The following is a 19,893-nucleotide window of genomic DNA, read 5'->3' on the forward strand; positions in this document are numbered from 1 at the left end:
AGTTTATAGGCACAACATGAAGCAGAATGCATAAACCCCTTTCCCTGTGGTTAAAGCACAGTGACGTAGAGGAACACGAGCCTTATTACTTTATTAAACTATAATCAAAAAATAACTCTGAAAAGGTACTATTGGTTTATGCTGTCCAAAGATGTTAAACGCTCTCGGCTAAATGCTGACTTTGTGCTTTCATGCACTGATGCTTATGTTTGTTTCACTAAAGTAGATTTGATGGCCTATAGAGTAAATAGCTTTCTGTTTAAAGTGCATTAATTGAGCACCATCCATAAAGATTAGTGTTCCACTCAGTCCATCACTTTAGGGTTTTAAGAAACTGTTATTTTCAGAGTTTTTTCTCTATAGCCCTTAACTAGAGCTGCAGTAACAGGGCTCATACTATGGCAAATGTACTGTAGGTGATAAGTGTTTTTGGTTGCTTTTTAGGGCATGACCCCTCTCATGTATGCGTGCGTCCGTGGGGACGAGGCCATGGTGCAAATGCTGCTGGACGCTGGAGCAGACATCAACAGTGAGGTCAGGATTTAATGGTGGAAGTTTCTGTCTTGTAGCATGTTGTTGCTCTGTCTCTATTAATTTAACTAACCTGTCTCTATGAAAATAACTAACTAATCTTCCTGTCATCTTCCCGATGCTGTTTGCATGAGCTTGTGTAGGATAAAATAGTGGTTGTACGTGTATGCCGGTGTGTCTACTTAGGTTCTCATGGATCTCATGAATATTTAATGATTGATTTACACAGCAATGAATGCATTTTTACTAATTGCGTATTTTAAAGACTATTTATCTAAAATGTGGGAAGATGCACTGATTGCCTAAAGTAGATACACTGATTGTGAAGCACTGTGGTTGAAAACATGAAACATGATAACAAATGGATTCAGCTGGCTAAAATAACATTTACTCAGTCATGCTAGTGGGAAAATCATTTATTTATATTTAAAGTAACATGTTTCATGTATTTGCCTTAGGGGTGAATCTCCCAAAATTGATCAAGAATGTTTCCAAGTCTTATTTTACCATACTAAATAATATATTGCGTACAGATAATGAAGTCTTTTACTATCATTAAATTATTCTTTTTTTATAAATTTTTTTTTTTTGCCTTTTTTCATGACAATTAATTATGTTTTCTGATTGCCATAACATGCCTGGATGAGAATTCTCACTATTTGCGATGATTCTAATTACTGTAATTTAGTTTATTTTTAACTGTATTATAGTAATTGAGAAAATGATTAAAATCAGCATATATTAAAGGCAGCATAAAACATACCACTGCAATGAATAAATACTGTGTACTTTCCCTAGAGAAAAATAAAATACTAAAATGTGTTTGAACTACATTTACTTTGTACTAAGTATACTACAAATACATTTACATATTTATATACTTAATAATAAAAATACCCTGCAGTTGTACTTTTAGTATACTAAACTGGTATACTTAAAGTCTGCTTAATTGGAACAATTAATATTGTACTTCATGCACTTTGTGCGGAAGTCCAACTAAAAACATACTGAAGTATATTTGATTGTGCTAAAAGAACTATTGCAAGTAAACTTTAGGTGCACTTTAAATATCTTGCATTTGAAGACCAATATTATTCGAAGATCATGAAGTCCTTATCAGTAGTGATATGAAAACACATTTTAGGCCTAATATTAAGAAATGTGCATTGTGCACAAGTAGTATTCTAAATAAAGTTATAGTCTCAATTGATATGTCAGTAAATATGTTAATAGATTTGAACTATGTATGAAATAAATGTATTTTAATTATATAGCCTTTTTACTAGGGTTAATTATTCCATATTAATACCTTATGTTCTTGACCGTTTTAGTGAAATTCACTCCTGTATATGTCATGATGTGATCTTGTGCTCTTTAATCTTTTGTCGTATTTCCCGTTTGACCCTTAGAGGGCATTTTTATACGGAGTCGTTGACTTAGGCAAAGCACCAAATGGATATGCAGTGATATTACCTTGTTTTACAAATTGCCTTAAGCACAAGAAGAGCATCAACAAGTGGGCAGATATACAGTTTCCTTGTGAAAACAATTGTTTAACCTGACTAAATGGGTGCCAAAAGGTCATGTTTGCCTAGACATGAACAGATGCCTGCATAATTTACCACTGATTACAGGAGAGCTGAGTTTTGCATGCAGAACAGCTGTAAGCGTTAAAGCCAGACACAGACAAGCCTTCTTTTTTGGTGCTTTGCACATGAGTCACTTCTCACTTACACCTCTAGCGTTTGAACTCGCTGCAAATGATTCTTCCTGCAGTCTTCGCGTTATCACTGTGAAAACCATGAACGACATCCTAAAACGGTGGTCAGGATTTTGAGTAAAGCGATGAAGGCGTGTAGGAGTTGTCCAAAGGAGATAAACCAGAAGAGAGCGAACTCCAGTAAACTCTAGATTAACGTGGGCTGGATGGAAAGAATGGGTTTGGAGAACAAAACAAGCAGTGGCTCTTTCTTCTTCTCTTTGCTTGAATTAACAAAACAACCAGACGGCGGGAGATCTATCCAACTTTCCGCTCACTCATTCACTCATTCCTTCCCCTTTTTTTCTTGCTCGTACTCCTGCGATTCCTCAATTGGAGCTCAGTGTGCTGGTATATGATGGCTGAATTTTTCTCTCCCTGAACTTGACCTATATGATTCCCAGGTGCCCAGCTCACTACACAAGCACCCCTCAGTTTATCCTGAAACCAGGCAGGGGACTCCACTCACATTCGCCGTGTTACACGGACACGTCCCTGTCGTGCAGGTAGTGCCGCTGTCAATGATTTGATGCCTTCCACCTCTGCACTTTCCTCAGTTATTATTATGATGACACCATCATAATAATAATAGAACAAAGAGACAGTTTAATGTTAGTTTTGGGCCGAATGGTGCTGCCCTGGTTCAAATGAACTTGGAAGGACGTAGATTGGTATAGGAATAGGAAGAATGAGGCCAGTTTATTGACTGTGCTCTCTATTCTTACCCCATAAGTGGAATAAAGTCTTCCTTTGACTATAAATCTTAGAAGTGTTGAATGCGTTGACCTACTAAGGCCCACTTATTTAGCTTCTCCAAGAAAATGGAAAGGCAAGGTGATATTTCTTGGGATGCTTAATTTCCCAGAAGCACACATCCACCACAGTAGGAGATCCTTCTTTCTGTAGGAAAGAATTTTCTTTTTTGAACCAGACAAACAGACCAAAACCGTGCACTTAAAGCATCAAGAGTGAAAGAAATTCTGACCAGATTACCATACAAATGTTTGCTAGTGGGAGGTGGCCTAGATGATGAAAAGAGCAGGCTAATTTAATGCAATTACAGCATTTATATTTCAAGATGTCTTGGTGATATTAAAGTTAAATCCTCTGAAATGTGTTTATAATGATTGTAAATCTCGCATTATTGAGCAGCTTCTGCTGGATGCCCGAGCAAGCGTGGAGGGAGCGATACAAGATGGCACAGAGAACTACACAGAGACACCTCTACAGCTGGCGTCTGCAGCAGGTACCACGAAACATCTCATCGACACAGTACAGGGACCCCAAAATGTGTTCGGACACAGAAAACACAATGAAAATTTGCTCATTTAATTGATTAAATATCATAATGTCAAATCAAGTGGTATATGCAAACATAGAGTTAAATAATAAGACCGTTATAAGTCAGAGTTATTTTATTGGATGTACTGTTTAAAGTCAGTTCCCATCAAGTTCTTGATTCAAGTCTTAATTCTTTATCTTAATTTTTACACTAACAGTACTTTACACTTTTTTTTTATTGATATGATTAAGGTGGACTACAATACAAATGTTTCATTTACAGTGGGGCTCGAAAGTTTGAGCACCCCTTGCAGAATCTGTGAAAAAATAAGAGAGATCATACTAAATGCATGTTTTTTATTTAGTACTGTCCTGAGTAAGATATTGTACATAAAAGATGTTTACATTTAGTCCACAAGAAAAAAATGCTGAATTATTCAAATAACCCCAAGTTTGGGAACCCTTGGTGTGGTTACCTGGATGATCCACGACTGTCTTTCTGTTTTGTGATGGTTGTGCATGAGCAGGGGCGGATTTAGACATTTTGGGGCCCAAGGAAAACACAGACATGGGGCCCTCTACATCTCTTGTTTCCCTCCTTTTGTCAATCCTTATTTTAAAAAAAAAGCCCTACTTGTTACTTCTCTTCAGCAGTCTTCACACAGCAATGATGTATAGACATCTGGAGTTGTATCTGTAAGAAAAAAAGAAGAAAAATAAAAAGGATAAATTCTATCCTTGCTCTGAACAGGGCCTCTCTGCACTATTAAGCAGCGTTCTTTGTCAGTGAGATGTTTTGGCCAGAGTGCTTGGTCATCTTCAAGTTCAAGTGTAACAAATTGGTCAGAATAGCCGTGTTTCCACTATCGAGCTAAGACCGGCGTGCTAGTGCGTGCCAGGGCCAGTCGCGTTTCCACTGTCACTTCCGGGGCTTGCCTTGATCGTGCCTCGCCGGGGCTTCCTCGGGGCCAACGGCCAGGGTTTTTTGGCCCGACGAAAACCTTGGGCCAAAGCGGGCCAGCTGGGGCTAGAGGAGGGGTTATGAACAAAGGCGGAGTTTCTCCGTGTCTAGAGAGCGTCAGCGCGGGTCATTTCAGAGAGATAACAGCTTTAACACCAGCATTAAAGACGTTTTAAAATAAGTTGAGCTCAAAACTCACCCTTAGTTAGCAGCAAGTGTTTGAAATAACTTGGTCCAATGTGGATTATAATCACTAAACAAGGCAGAAATATTTATAAGCGATGTAAAAGACTATGTACGCTAAACATGTTACCATAGTAAACATGGTAAAATAAGACCGCTTGAAGAAATCAGACGTCAGCTTCTTATTCTCTATCACAATAGTGTATTAAGTAACTTATATTATCTTTCACAAGCCTCGTCTCGAGAGTTTATCTCACGTTGCCTATCATAAAAGAATATAGCCTAATAATGTTTTTTGTTCGGGAGCTTTTATAACAATAGAGATATTATCATTCATTCTAAATGTGACGGCTATACTGTGGCTAATAAACAGAAACAGACTCGACTGAATAAGCAGGCTATTTTCATAAGCGTTAAAAATAAATAAATAAAATAGAAATAAGTGTATTTATGTGTGATTAATTTTGAGTCCTGATAAATTAAATCAATTCTATAATTAAAACATCGATGATTTTGAATTTGAATATATAACAAAGCATGCAAACAAACGGCCTCTTTTAAGCCCTGGCTCGCACTGGGCCGACAGTGGAAATGCGGCTAGTGACTGCTAGTACTCATTACTCATCAATTTTCCTAAAAACTTTTTGCTTTCCTCCTGTTTCTTCCTTTTTTCAGCACCGCTTGGGTAGCTTCGCTTCATTTTTACTGTCAACACTCTCTCTCTGTACACAATGTCTATCACTGTCAATCACTTCTTCTTCGTCAGTTTTTTGGCGCATTACAGCCTTGTCACTTTCGCAGATGCGCAGTAAGTGAAATAATGGAATAGTCCAATGTAGTGAGGTGGGGGGGGCCCTCCTGTCTGCGACACTAATGATTTGATGCCATTTTTCAAATGGAGTTTTAGAAATATATATTTTGCACGAAGTAAAAAAAAATAAAAATCTTTAAGCAAGTTAATGGGGCATTTTGGGGGCCCCTAGGTAGCTCGGGGCCCAAGGCAATTGCCGACCTTTGCCTAATGGTAAAGTCCGCCCCTGTGCATGAGTCCCTTGTTTGTTCTGAACATTTAAACTGAGAGCTGTTCTTCAGAAATTTTTTTAAGGTCCTGCACATTATTCAGTTTTCCATCATCCTTGCATTTTTGAACCTTTTCCAGCAGTGACTGTATGATTTTGAGATACTGTACATCTTTTCACACTGAGGACAATAGAGACACTCAAACACAACTATTTAAAACGATTCCAACATTCACTGATGCTCCAGAAGGAAACAAGATGCATTAAGAGCTGGGGGGGAATTTGAAGATCAAGGTAAATTGTACTCGATTTGTGTTCCAGGAAACTTACAAGTCATATATACATACATACATACATATATATGTATGTATATATGTATGTATGTATATGTATATATATGTATGTGTATATATTAGGGCTGTCAAAAATAGCGCGTTAACGACGTTAATTAGTTGTTTGTCGTTAATTACGTCAAATTTTTTTACGCATTTCACGCATGCGCAGTGTGACAAATTATTCAGGTCAGGAAAGTCTCGTCGATCTCTGAATTCTCAAGATAGTAACAAACAGCGGCGAGCGCCGCGACGAAAACACCGAAGAAGCTTAAGGTTTTACCCCAGTTACTCTCAAATACATTCATGCCAAGCTCGATAAACAGAGACGACTTTGGTAGTTGATACGCTGGAGCTTCTTCCTGTTATAGCGTCCTGTGTTTCACACTGTGCATGCGCAGAACGCATACATGCAATGCAGCGAAAATTACAGCTGTTTGGAAAAGTATATGCATTTTTACTTGGTTTTACTGGCACTTGAAGCCTTCAGAACGTGAAAATATCGATCCTAAAGTATTGTGGCAGAGCAAATGAACGCCTCCCAAAAACAAGAGTGCCCAGAGTGCAGAAGGCGCATGTTTGTGTTTCTGAGTTCATTCTTTCGAGTTTCTCTATGCATAATGTCATAGATATGTGGCTATATTTAACCACAGGTTCACCTAAAACCCTTACACTATCTTTAGTTAAATGGCATGGTTTGATATAGGGCTCAGGTAAATTTGATTAAGTAAATGTTAAACTTTTGAAATTCAGAAAAAAAGAAACACATATTGATGAATCAATAAATGAAAATTATGTATCTGTGTCCTGTTATTTATCTTTTGGTATACATTTCAGAAAAAAAATGATTAGGATTCAGGTGTAATTGCTAATAGTGATTAATCCTGATTAATCTACTGAAAATTCTGATTAATTTGATTAAAAATTGTAATCATTTGACAGCCCTAGTATATATATATATATATATATATATATATATATATATATATATATATATATATATATATATATATATATATATATATATATATATATATATATATATATATATATATATATATATATATATATATATATATATATATATATATGTGACACTTTATATTAATGGTTTGATATCTAATGCAGTGACATTGTGCTGTGGCTTAAGTGTCCAAATACTTTATACAGCCACTGTAAATTATCTTTGTGACTTCCAGCGTAAAGAAATGCAAAAACTGTACCTTTACTTGCTGTAGTACCCTCTAAGGTACATCTTTGTACCTTATCCACCACTAAAGGGTGCATTTTAGGACCTTAAATAGTAAATACAACTGTTTTAGTGTATACAGAGAAAGTGAACACAGTCCAAAACAACTCTTTTCAAAATATTTTCCAAGTACTTTAAGGTCAACATATGCACTATTTAGGGGTTAGATTAGGCACTTTTGAGAGTACAGCCCTATAGTGACATTTCCATTAACATTATAAAGACTTCATGTGAGTCAAATCTTTGACGACATCGTGAACGAATACATTTTTTGTGCATTAGATTAACTTGCTTTAGATGATTTTGTACGATACATCCAGGCCCCATTTTTAAATGGTTACATTCTGTTCCTTTTGTGCCTCTAATTTCTGTAAAATGGTCCTTGCAGACTGTACCTGACAAACTGAAGACATTATACTTTTGTGCCCCAGTCTGGTTCCAGAACTGTAATAGTATTATTCAGAGAATGATGGGGCTCCGTCGCTCTCAAGGGCCCTTTGCAAACTTGCTAATGAGCCTTAGCGACAGCAGCTTTATTTTTCTTTTCTTTTTTTTAACATCCACAGTGTGAATGTGACAAGTTCACATGGTGGAATGATGTATGGAAACTAGTTCCAAATGAGATTTCATAATCCCGGCTGTGGCAGTCCTATGAATATGAATTGACCTGAGTGATATTCATTTGCATTTGCTGGGTGTACAGTATTCCAGCATAATGCCGAAAATTACCTGTCTGCCCCACTTAGCCAACAAACTCTTGAAGACTTGGGTAATTTGGGTTTCAGTTAGCTGGTAATGGACACCTTCATGGTGATAAAAACGGATGGGGTGCACACAAATTGTATCATCTCCTGCAGAGGAGGAGAATGAAGGAGCACAAGCCCAAAATGTCTAGAAACAGGTTTAACCATATGACTTTGTTCCCCTGTGACCCAAAAGAAATGGCTGTGGATGGGATTGTTTGAGCCTCATCGGATCCAAAACTCATCAGGCCTCATTGATTACGCCCCATTTGCTGTATGCTGGGTCAATTACCCCCACTGTCAGCATTCGGGTTTTCCTTCTAATGTAGAAACACTTTTCACTCATTACTTGATGTGAATGTGTACGGGACAGACTGCTAATTTACATTAGCAAATCAATCTGGGGACGTTCTGACTGATAAATACTTTTTCCTGGTAAAACAAGCAACATCAACATCATGGGTTTGATTCTCTGGTTTATATGCTATATGAGCTGTTTAATACCAATTTTTAATTTTTTATATTTTTCTATTTAGTTTTAATTTTTACATTGCTTTTACGTTTCCTTTTTCATTCTTTTCTTTTTATTTTTTTTACTTACATATGCCACTAGTTGTAGCCAGCAATGTTTCTAACTACATTGCTTTGAATGAAACCATCAACCAAATGAAATTAAGATATATTGTCTTGCATTTTAACAGGCAACTTTGAGCTGGTCAGTCTGCTTTTGGAAAGAGGAGCAGACCCTTTGATTGGCACAACTTACCGTAATGGCATTTCCTCTGGCCCGCTGGGTGAAATGAACTCATACAGCCTTGCAGCATCACATGGACACAGGTAACATACACCCAATGACTCGACAGTATATGAAGTGAATAAACTGACAGCACATTCACCACCAGCACAACAGGGAACCCAGCTTTCATTAGCTCATTGACCCATTTGTCACCACATATCATTATTTCCATGTCATTCTGCATCATTCTGACTGCTGAAAGTCAATATATCAGATTGTAACCCCTGATGTGTTATTATTGGCATGCATAAAAGCTGAGCTGGTGTATTTGGCCGCAAAACCGTGTGTAATTTACTACCATAACTCCAAGCCCATCACTCTGCACTGCAGTTGAACAGTATGGATGACTGCGTGCTCATTCATTCACTCTCACCTATGGCCAGAGCTGCATAATGGAAGCTCATTGAAATTCACACTGCATACATCTGAATGAGAATCCAGCGTGTTTGACGGCCAACTCACCCACCTCTGCGGAATTAAGGCGATCCGTTATAAAGGGCGTCAGAATAGGATGCGTAGCAAGGTCTGAGCCAGAAACGGGATGTCTTTGGCTTTCAAGTCTTAGAGATGTTTGCAGTGGTGCATGCCGGAGTGATTGGTTGTTTATGCATATTAGATCAGTTCGCTGCTACTTTTAGGAAGGTGTATGAGTTTACAAAGACAAACAATCCTGAGAAAATGCGGCAAAGCGTGTTGGAACGCATTGATAAATGGAAGTCATAAACAAAGAAGCGCTCAAAGTATTTCATAGATGTTTCATAGAACTCTCTTTTCTCATCAATTCCACTGATTATATAAGTGATGCAAGCAAGTCATCCTCATGGCTAATGGCTTTGTTGAAACAGTCAGATTAAGACACTTAAAAAAATAACAGCCTTCAGTCAAGCTCTTCTTAAGAGATAGTGGAGATTTCCACACTTTTTACATTTTTCTGTGTATAAACACTGGATTGACAAATAACAGACTTTTTCATACTTCATTTATTTTATAAATTTAGTTTTATTATTATAATTTTTTTTATTGGCATTAAATAACACTTCTTTCCACACTTATTTTATTTTATTATATTTTATTTATTTACTTATTTTTATTAATAATTTTAATATGCTAAAACTTTTGGTGCTCAAGGAACATTTGTTATTATGTTGAAAACTGTTTTAATATTTGTAATTTTAAAAATATTAATATGCTAGAATTTTTTAATTTTTTTGGAAAACAATTTTTTTTTTTAAATTGTTGAACATTCTATTCAACAATTTGAATAGAATGTTCAAAAGACAGCATTTATTTGAAATATAAATCTTTTTTTTACATTTTAAATGGTTGTACTGTCACTTTGCCATTTTAATGCATTCTTGCTGAAAAAAAAAATCATTTAATTTGACTAATTCCAAACATTCGAAAGGTGGTGCTTATTTAAAAACAAATCTTTAAAAAAGTACAAACGTATACAGTATCATGAAAGTGGTCCATAGACTTCTCATTTTGTGTTCCATGGTAAACGTAACAGCTGGTTTGGGAAACACTTGATATCGTTTTGATTGAACTATTCTCTTAATGAGTATGAATACCTGAGTGAGTTTGTTACATGCACTTGCTCCTGCAGGAACGTGTTCCGGAAGCTTCTGTCCCAGGTGGAAAAGGACAAGGGGGACGTGCTGTCTCTGGAGGAGATCCTAGCCGAGGGCTCCGAGACCGTAGAGAGGAGAGTGCCACAGAATGAAGCCACCCTCCGGACAGGCAAGGCCAAACTAAGGGCCCTTCGCGAGGCCATGTACCACAGTGCCGAGCACGGCCATGTGGACATTACCATAGACATCCGCAGCCTGGGTTAGTAAAAACACTGCACGACTACCACAGACATCAACCGCCTGGCTCACTTCTGTCATGCAGCCATTAGTCTCAGCCTCAGACGCCATCTGATGCATACTGCACATAAAAATGACAAGCAGTAGCTAAAATTTTCAGTCCTGCTGAAGCGCACAAAGCCCGTTCTTTATTAGTCCATTGTGATTAATACTCATGATGGCACCTATTTTTGAGGCTGAACTAATCACTTGCCAAAGTATACCAGGTTAGTGGCATCAAATCTTTGAAAGACACTCTTTGAAAGATGTTTGAGGCCTTAGTAGCTAGCATGACGTGTATCTATCATTTATTTTGCTTTGTTTTCTGTGAAGAAATCCCTATGCACCATATTTATCTACTTAAACTATTTACACTAACATTCAAAAGTTGGGGTCAGTAAGTATTTTTTTGTTGTTGTATGCATTCAATTATTTAAAAGTTACAGTAAAGACATTTATAATGTTACAGAATGTTTCTAGTTTCAATAAATGCTGATTTTTGAACTTTTTACTAAGCAGAGAATCATGATTTTTTTTTAAAATATATTTATTTTCTTAATATTTTAGCATTTTCATGAAAATATTAAGCAGCACAACTGTTTTCAAGATTGATATCAATAAGAAATAAGCAGTAAATCATTATATTAGAATGATTTCTGAAGAATCATGTGACACTGGAGATTGGAGTAATGATTAATTTTTGTCATCACAGGAATAAATGACATTTTAAAATAGAAAACAGTTTTTTTTAATTGCAGTTGTTTTTCCACAATATTACTGCTACTGATTTTTTTATACTGTGTTCTTTTAAAAGCATGAAAAACTCATACCGACCCTAGACATCTAATGTAGCTGCAATATGGAACACATGTTCTCCTTACAGAAGATTGACAGATTGATGGATGGGGCAGGCTTTATATTTGGTGTATGCTGATGGTACATTACATACATTAACTGATAGATTGGTTTCATATGCAGGTGTACCCTGGACCCTGCACACGTGGCTGGAGTCCCTGCGAACGTGCTTCGTGCAGCAGCGGCGGCCGCTGATCCAAGGCCTGCTGAAGGACTTCAGCTGCATTAAAGAAGACGAGTACACGGAGGAGCTCCTCACACACGGACTGCCGCTCATGTTCCAGATCCTTCGAGCCAGCAAGGTCCATTCTCTGGGCTTTATTACAGTCTGACTTTTATTTTACTTCCTGATCATATCAGGAGACATTTATCGATATTTAGCCACCTGTGCAGGCTCCTGTTTGTTTCTGTTCAAGTGTGAACTACACACCCCCGTTTCTGACATTAGTTTATTTTAGTACTATTTATATACGGTTATAGTATTTAATAATGTTTTGCATTAGCTTTTATTTTTATATTTTCAGTTCCATTTTAGTTATGTTTTTGTGTTTTTATTATTATCTTTTATATATTTCTATTTAGTTTTATTTTATTTCAGTAATTTTGATACTTAATTTTATGTAGTGAAGGGAACTTTTCTAACTGTAGTTTAAAATGAGTAATTTTAAACTTATTTTATTTTATTTTTTAAATTTCATTTAATTTCATTTAAATTAATTTAATACAACAGATGGTCTCACCCAAACATGTTTCTATTTAGCTTTGTTTTATTTCAGTTTTACTTTTAGTAATTTTGGTACTTTATTTCATGTACCAAAGGCAGCTTTTCTAATTGTATTTTATTTTATCTTATTTTTTACAGATAGTCACACTCAAACATGTTTAAAAATGCCACAGCATTATACTTTTTGACAAAATCTATGTCTTAAATTAAATTACATTTGTACGCAATTAATATTAAAGAAATATTTTAAAATAATTTCTTCTACCCAGCTAATGTTTTCAGATATTATTATCATTTTTTTTGTAAATTATACACAAATGTCATTTAAAACCTTCAATTTGTATCTTATTTACTGTTCGAGGCTATTGGCTAAGCAGTGTGTGTTTTAGTCTGTCTGATATTATGGCATAGTTTCGCTGTCATATTACCAATTACTGGCACTTCAGAGTTTAATGTCCCTCATAAGTCTCTGCATTATTGTTATCACTGCGTGTCAGTCCCTGACTCCGAGCGAACAGGCAATCAACGTCAGCCACACCAGTTCCAGCTTTCTCAGTAATAAACATGATAAATCCTCTAATTACAGAGCTCATCATAAGTGCCATGTTAGTATTACTGCAGGCTTGTATGCATTTTCCTTTTAGAAAACCGAATTCAAGGTCTAACTCCAGTGTGTGTGTTTGTGTGCTCTGCAGAACGAGGTGATCAGCCAGCAGCTGTCAGTCATCTTTACCCAGTGCTACGGGCCTTTCCCAATCCCCAAACTCACCGAGATCAAAAAGAAGCAAACGTCTCGTTTGGGTGGGTATGTCAGTTGCAGCCCCTTGTTGAGTGCATCTTCAAAAGTGACTCTAGATCTGCCCTGCCTTTACATACAATATCAGTAACAAGCGAGAACCTCAGTTCAGTATATCAACAAAACTGCTTGTGCACAACAGTTTTATGAGCAAGAAGTTAAATAGCATAACTTACTTTTTAGACACAATATGGCCAGTAATTTGGTCTATTTTTGCTCTGATAATGAAAAATAGAGTTCAGTTCAGTTCAACGTAAAAGGCCAAATCAGCTTGTGCTGCACAGGGATTCACATTTATCTGAATTAATTGGTGAAGTGCACTTGTTAAATCCATTTAAACTACCGTTTTAGAGCACACAAGGACACTTTTCAGGATGTTTCTCTTAGGAGACACGAAAATACAATTAAAAAATATTTAATTTTGTTCAAATATCTGTTTTGGAGGAACACTAGTGCCATCTATATTTTGGTTAAGCTATTGCAATTATAAAACAGAAATATTTCATGCTCTTTCTCGTAATGTGTCGACGACAGTCTGTCAAACGCGAAACATGGTGGTACTGAATAATGTAGAAGCTTGTGTAATCACTGTTGTGTAATATTGCATTTCCGACGTGGGGACTTCATCATTTGATTTGTTGCTTCCTACAGATCCACACTTTCTCAATAATAAAGAGATGTCTGACGTGACGTTTCTAGTGGAAGGAAAGCCCTTTTATGCTCATAAAGTGTTGCTCTTTACTGCCTCACCAAGGTATGTCTTCATATTGTGGAGTTTATTACACAGCAGGGGCGCCTGAACTTGGGAGTCATTTTTAGCACAGATTTCATAATAGCCAGCCCACATTAGAGGCACTTTTTTATTTTAAACTATAGTTCACAGTAGTTTTAGCTCCTGATATTATTTCAAACAGCAGCATGTGTGCTCATTAATTGAATGGAATGAAATTCTCACAAATCTCAAGGAATTCAGAAGAGAGAACTTTATTTTTATGAAAAGAGATAGGCCATTTAAATTGACGGATTATATAAGAAATTATATGTATGACAGATATTAAACTCAGTTTTTGTGTTTGTGTGTGTGTGTGTATAGCCGGATTAAATGTGCATATTTCAATTTTGCCATCTCAAGATTATTAGAAATTATAAATTCAGTTTAAATCTAAATGTATCTATATGAATATCTGTCTTTAGTAAACTATTAATTTAAATCATCATACATTATCTATGTAGATGTTAAATTGCCATCTCAAAATAATTTCAGTTAATATTTTAATTGTATATATAGAGATAGCATATACTCACACACACACACACACACACACACACACACACACACACACACACACACACACATATATATATATATATATATATATATATACAATTTAAATTGATATTTTTTTATATCTTGTAAATAGGCTCTACTCCATCTCAAGATAACATTTAAATAATGCAATTTCATCTAAAAATATCTGAGCAGACCTTTTCAATCTGCAAGGTCTACAAGAATATGAATTCATGCAAAGTGTCTGGATGGTCTAGGAGGGTAATGTCAGAATGAGCTCATTCATATTCACGAGTTCATTATCATATTCATGACATCACAGCCTGCTCATCGACCTCCCACTCGTTCCACTCTAGAACTCATTCCTCCACCACTACATGGCTTTCAGTAGACCTACATATCTTACATATATCTTTACTGAGCTCTTTGAATACTTGATTTAGTAATAATACAGCTTTTAAAGGATGTTCATATTTCTCTTCATGTCTTTCTGGCCTCCAGGTTTAAGTCTCTGCTCTCTAACAGACCAGCGGCTGAGAACACGTGCATTGAGATCAGTCATGTCAAGTACAACATTTTTCAGGTTGGAATCTACTGACTCATAAATCCCACTCAAACTCATGTCGGTATTACAGTCAAACTACGCAAGCCTAATTCCTACCTCTGTCAGCACAATTCAGCTTAATGACAAAATGTGCCTGTGCATTTGTGACTAGTGCTTAGCTCGTCTCGTCTGTCTTATAATGTTTCTGAGAAGGTTTTGTTGTGTTTCAGCTGGTCATGCAGTACCTCTACTGTGGCGGCACTGAGTCACTGCACATCAGGAACACTGAAGTTATGGAGGTATTAAATATTCCCTTCTCTTTCCTCATTTATGACCATTTTTTCCCAACCACACACTAATGATGACTTAATGACTGATGGCTTGAAAGGATGTTTAATGTGACGAATGAATGTGTTACGGTCTGATAACATGGGGAAGATTTCTCATGGAAAACTCTTTAGAAAAATATGCGAATATAAACAGGTGGAGTCTCTCTTACACGTAAGACTGCAGCAGAAATTGTGATAAATGCTTATGTATTTTCAATTGAATTAAGTGATTGCTCTTGCTTGTGATGAACCTGAAAGCTCGATGAGTTTGGCTCATTCTGGGTTCCTCTGCTTCAAAGCTCCTGTCTGCAGCCAAGTTCTTCCAACTTGAAGCTCTCCAAAGACACTGTGAAATCATCTGCTCCAAGAACATCACAACAGACACCTGCGTGGACATTTACAAACATGCCAAGGTACTCTGAACCATTCATTTATGAACATTCAGTTCTATTAGAATATTCATACTTACAAATCTCCATTTATTTATTTTGTGCAGTATACTTTTTCTTCTTTTATTTCTTTCTTTTATTAAATAATTATTGTTTGTATATTCATGTTGTTATTATTTATATCTACATTTATCTATTAGTTTATTCTTTTTAATAAAAAATATTTTTTTATTTAATAATAATTTACAATAATATAATATTATTTTGTGCACTATACGTTTATGTATACTTTCTTTTCATTAATAGTAATACTATATCATTTGAATATTATTGATAATATGCAACTATAATATATGATCTAATATTTATCTAAATATATATGTTATACATATATATGTATAATTCTTATTACAATATGCAAAAAAATAAATAAATAAATAATAAAATCACAGACTCAGTAGGGAAAATGACTTATGTAAATTGGATATTTAATCATTCATTTATTATTTTTGCAGTTTAGCCAGTTGCCAAACATAATCCTTTATTATCTTGCTCCATGTTTTGCCTTGTTTATACATTTCCCTAGATTAGTCATTTTATCTGTGTAGTCAGGTTTGGACATTGCACACTGTATATTTGTAAAACCCTGGATTAACATTCATATTTGCATATTCATGAGGTTAATAACATTCATTAGACTAATACAGCACACCAAGAAGAATTATTAATTACTTGACAATCTGTGCAAATGTCACCAGCTTAATTTTCTCGGCTGGTCTTTAGTCTTTAGAAATATACTACAAAAAAAAAAAGTGTATAAGTTTGTGTGCACCAATATTTGTAACCATTTCCCTTAGATGCAAACTAAACCTTTCTGTATGAGGTGCATTATGTTCTAGAACTGCATGTTTTTTATTGTGTACATCTGGATACTGGTTTCCTTTGCAGGACTTCATAATTTAGGATTCAATAAAATTTAATCGAAAAATTTTTTTTTAATCATTAACATAAATTAACAATAGTGCTCAGATCTCTTTGAGGAATGCTAAGTCTCACATTATGTTTCACACATCCGCAGTTCCTGGGGGCTCTGGAGTTGGCAGCCTTCATTGAGGGCTACTTCCTGAAGAACATGGTGCTTCTGATCGAGCTGGAGAACTTCAAGCAGCTACTGTATGAGGTTCCCGCGGAGAGCCCCGGTCCAGGCCCGTCCTACGACGTCCTCCATGACCTCGAGAGAACCCTGGCCCTGCGGATCCGCTCCATCCATCTCTCCACTTCCAAGGGCTCCATCGTCTGACGCTTTCCCCAAACTCACACCAACCGCTCCATGCTGGCTTTCTTCGAGAGCTCCATTATTGTGTGCCAACCGGATGGAGACATTTCAAACATCACCGCCGTCATGACCAGCACCTTCCTGACGGGATGTACTGTAGGGAAGACCGAGAGACTGCATTTCACTCCACAGGCTCACACCTCCACCATGTTGCAGAAACGTCAGCCTGCTGAACTCGTACCATTCCAAGGGCTACGTTTACGTGGTGAAAATATTGCAATGAAAACATTATGACACCCAACCAATGTTAGTGCCCAGGGAAACCGTGGCTCCTGATGTCATTACTGCCTCGGCAATGCATTCAGATGGATCGGGTTCAGTTTAAGGTGGAACGACTGTCATGCTAACTGCCGAGGACAGTTTTAGTAACACACACAAGTATATATAACTCTCCAATTGACGTAATATTGTTAGCCTGCCTTCTGAACCTTAAATTTGTGTAACATTCCCTCAAAGTGACACTTAATGCTAAGCAAACAATGCATGTTGAGTTAAGTGATGCTGCCATCAAGTTTCCCCATGCAGCTATTTGTGTTCGAGCTGGACGATAACATCCACTAGGTGTAGAGTTTTACAAAGGAGGTGTTTTGTATACTTCATACTCGCATCCAACTACAACTTTTGGTATTTGTGTCACTGAAGAATAATATGCCAGCTTTTGAAATCCTAGCACTTGTGTTTAACGCTTGCGGTTTTAAGGAATAGAGATTTGCTACCTTCAGTCATTTGTAGACTGATCCAACACAAATGATCCAACCAATGGTAGACTTAACTTGTTGCTTTTAGTTTTACGTCTCAGTCAAAAGTTAATTGTGTCCACCTGTGCATTAGTTCTGAGCTATCTGTTTCAACCCACACGTTTTAAAACCCCTCTAATCTAGCACTGTGCTTAGTACACTTCAAACTGAGCAGTTCATCCTTGCCTTGAGGTCACGTAACCAACGATCTGTCAAATAATCTGCATGGATCGCGTCTGGAACTTCTGTAAAATACGAAACAACTTATTTTCCTTTTTGTGGATGCAGATTTCCGCCCTTTGTGCAGGACTCTACTGTCGTTGCTTGCGAGTCTGTCGAAATCGTGCGTTCTGAGAGATCCCATTGCACTGGTCGCCACCTTCGTGACCCAATGTACATATTCCCAGTCTTCACCTGCTGCACTGCTTTCGTTCAATGTGAAAAATGTGAAGCCAGCTCAAAACAAGCTGTTTTAAGTGTGCATGTTCCGCTTCTTCCCGTGTTCGTCTGTAACCCTTCAGAATGTTGGTAAGTTCAAGACTGTACTGGACACATGGTGTTACCAGCAGAAGATTTTGTTTGCCCGGCTGAACCCAAAGTAACAGATTTTAGAAGTATATAAGGCATTTCATCCAAAGATGATGACAGTAGAATTTCAACCAAATACTCCATTTATTAACACACATGAGATATGAATATTGGATAATATTGGTATGCATCTTACACATGCTGGTAAAGCGCTGTCCAAGAGTCCGGTTTTGATTAGAGGTGTGTTGTATGATTTCTATTTCATGTACGGCAATGGATTAACTTGGTTATGAACATCCTCATGTAACATGAAAGGTTGAATTATTACTAAATTTACCCATTGAAATACATAGTTTATTGATATGTAGCTGACTATGGAAATAACAATATCATGATGCAAATAATTTAAAACTGTGAAGATACATTTATTTTAAAGAAACTTAGCATAGTTACTTTATTTTCTTACGGAGTACATTTATTGTGAAATCCCTGTCTGCTATTTTGTGTAACAGAGATAATAAGTCATAATGTAACTGTATCTGTGTCCTTGCATTTGCAAAAAGCCATTACTTTGATAAGCTAACACAAAAACTGACAAGGATAATAAATCATCTTCGTGTAATTTTAAAAGATCGGACTTGCTTATTTGCAATGTCTTCAGTAAACCCCACCATTTGTGTTCGTAAAACTGGATTTGTAAAAGCAATACTTGGCACAAATATGTCCATGCAAGGTTAGTTTTCCCGTCTGACCTATTACTTGTGCTTAGCATGGATGCTTCTCCATGTAGCCAAATGTAAAGCAGAGGCCAGTGTCATGAAGTGTTTGTAAAAGCTGTACACCTCGCATAAAAAAAAAAGAGACTTGCTCTGCCTCTGTGTTTCTTGGCTTCAGCTTTTTCTGCTTTAAGGCTGTTCAACATGCTTTAACTTTCCACTAATGCACACCTTTTGACACGTCTATTCGACAAAAACCTGCATGCTTTGGCTGGATCAGAGTCTAACGGAATTTGTTTGCTATTATTATTTCACCTGATTGAAACATTGTACATTGTACAAAAGATATATAGAGAAATAAAATCTATGGAACATGGTGTAAATATAAGGGATGTGGTTGACTTTAACAATCGAAAAAACAAGAATGTTACACTTGTGCTACAGTACAGTTGTTCAATGACATGCATCTGTGTACAGTCAATAGAAATGACCACGACTGACCACTGTGTTGGGTCGTCATTAAATTTCTGTGATAAACTGTCGAGTCTTGATTGATTGATTACCTCAAGTGTGTTCTACAGAGCTTGTGGATGAAATTGTATACGTTCCTCAACACGTAAAGGCGGTTGGTAAGATTGATAATTAATTTTGGTTGATTTATTTAGGTGATTCGTGAGTTTGCAGGTTAAAAATACCCAAATGGAATTGTGTCAGAAAATGGTAATGGTTTTTAAAGAGTTTCCAGATGTTACTTCAATGGAATCAAAGAAAATAAATAATTAAACTTGCTAAATGGCACCACCTACTGGCGAATTTAGTGTTCAAGTCATTTTATTAAACAAAGGAGTTTCTGTATTGTAAATCAGTTCTGTGTTATATTTTATATTCATTATAGGCCTATGCTATAAAATGGCTTATTAGCACAGAAAAGTCTAATTAAAATATTAGCA

The 19,893-nt window shown here is 36.4% G+C and overlaps 1 protein-coding gene across 3 annotated transcripts in view; it reads left to right on the top strand.

The window, feature by feature from the left end:
* btbd11a (BTB (POZ) domain containing 11a) overlaps positions 1 to 19,481 on the top strand; it is a 115,691-nt gene extending 96,210 nt beyond the window's left edge. For 2 of the 3 annotated variants that reach the window (XM_052554948.1, XM_052554946.1), the window contains exons 6-17: positions 445 to 534; positions 2,695 to 2,796; positions 3,443 to 3,536; positions 8,760 to 8,895; positions 10,461 to 10,684; positions 11,680 to 11,858; positions 12,976 to 13,081; positions 13,728 to 13,830; positions 14,866 to 14,947; positions 15,139 to 15,207; positions 15,537 to 15,650; positions 16,705 to 19,481. In XM_052554948.1, coding sequence (XP_052410908.1) covers positions 445 to 534; positions 2,695 to 2,796; positions 3,443 to 3,536; positions 8,760 to 8,895; positions 10,461 to 10,684; positions 11,680 to 11,858; positions 12,976 to 13,081; positions 13,728 to 13,830; positions 14,866 to 14,947; positions 15,139 to 15,207; positions 15,537 to 15,650; positions 16,705 to 16,926 — 1,521 coding nt within the window. In that variant the 3' untranslated portion in view covers positions 16,927 to 19,481. The remainder of the gene's footprint in view (positions 1 to 444; positions 535 to 2,694; positions 2,797 to 3,442; positions 3,537 to 8,759; positions 8,896 to 10,460; positions 10,685 to 11,679; positions 11,859 to 12,975; positions 13,082 to 13,727; positions 13,831 to 14,865; positions 14,948 to 15,138; positions 15,208 to 15,536; positions 15,651 to 16,704) is intronic. The other variant, XM_052554947.1, reaches the window with a different exon arrangement.
* The last annotated feature ends 412 nt before the right edge of the window (positions 19,482 to 19,893 follow it).

This window comes from Carassius gibelio, chromosome B4 (assembly GCF_023724105.1).
Source record: "Carassius gibelio isolate Cgi1373 ecotype wild population from Czech Republic chromosome B4, carGib1.2-hapl.c, whole genome shotgun sequence".
Classification (NCBI taxonomy): domain Eukaryota; kingdom Metazoa; phylum Chordata; class Actinopteri; order Cypriniformes; family Cyprinidae; genus Carassius; species Carassius gibelio.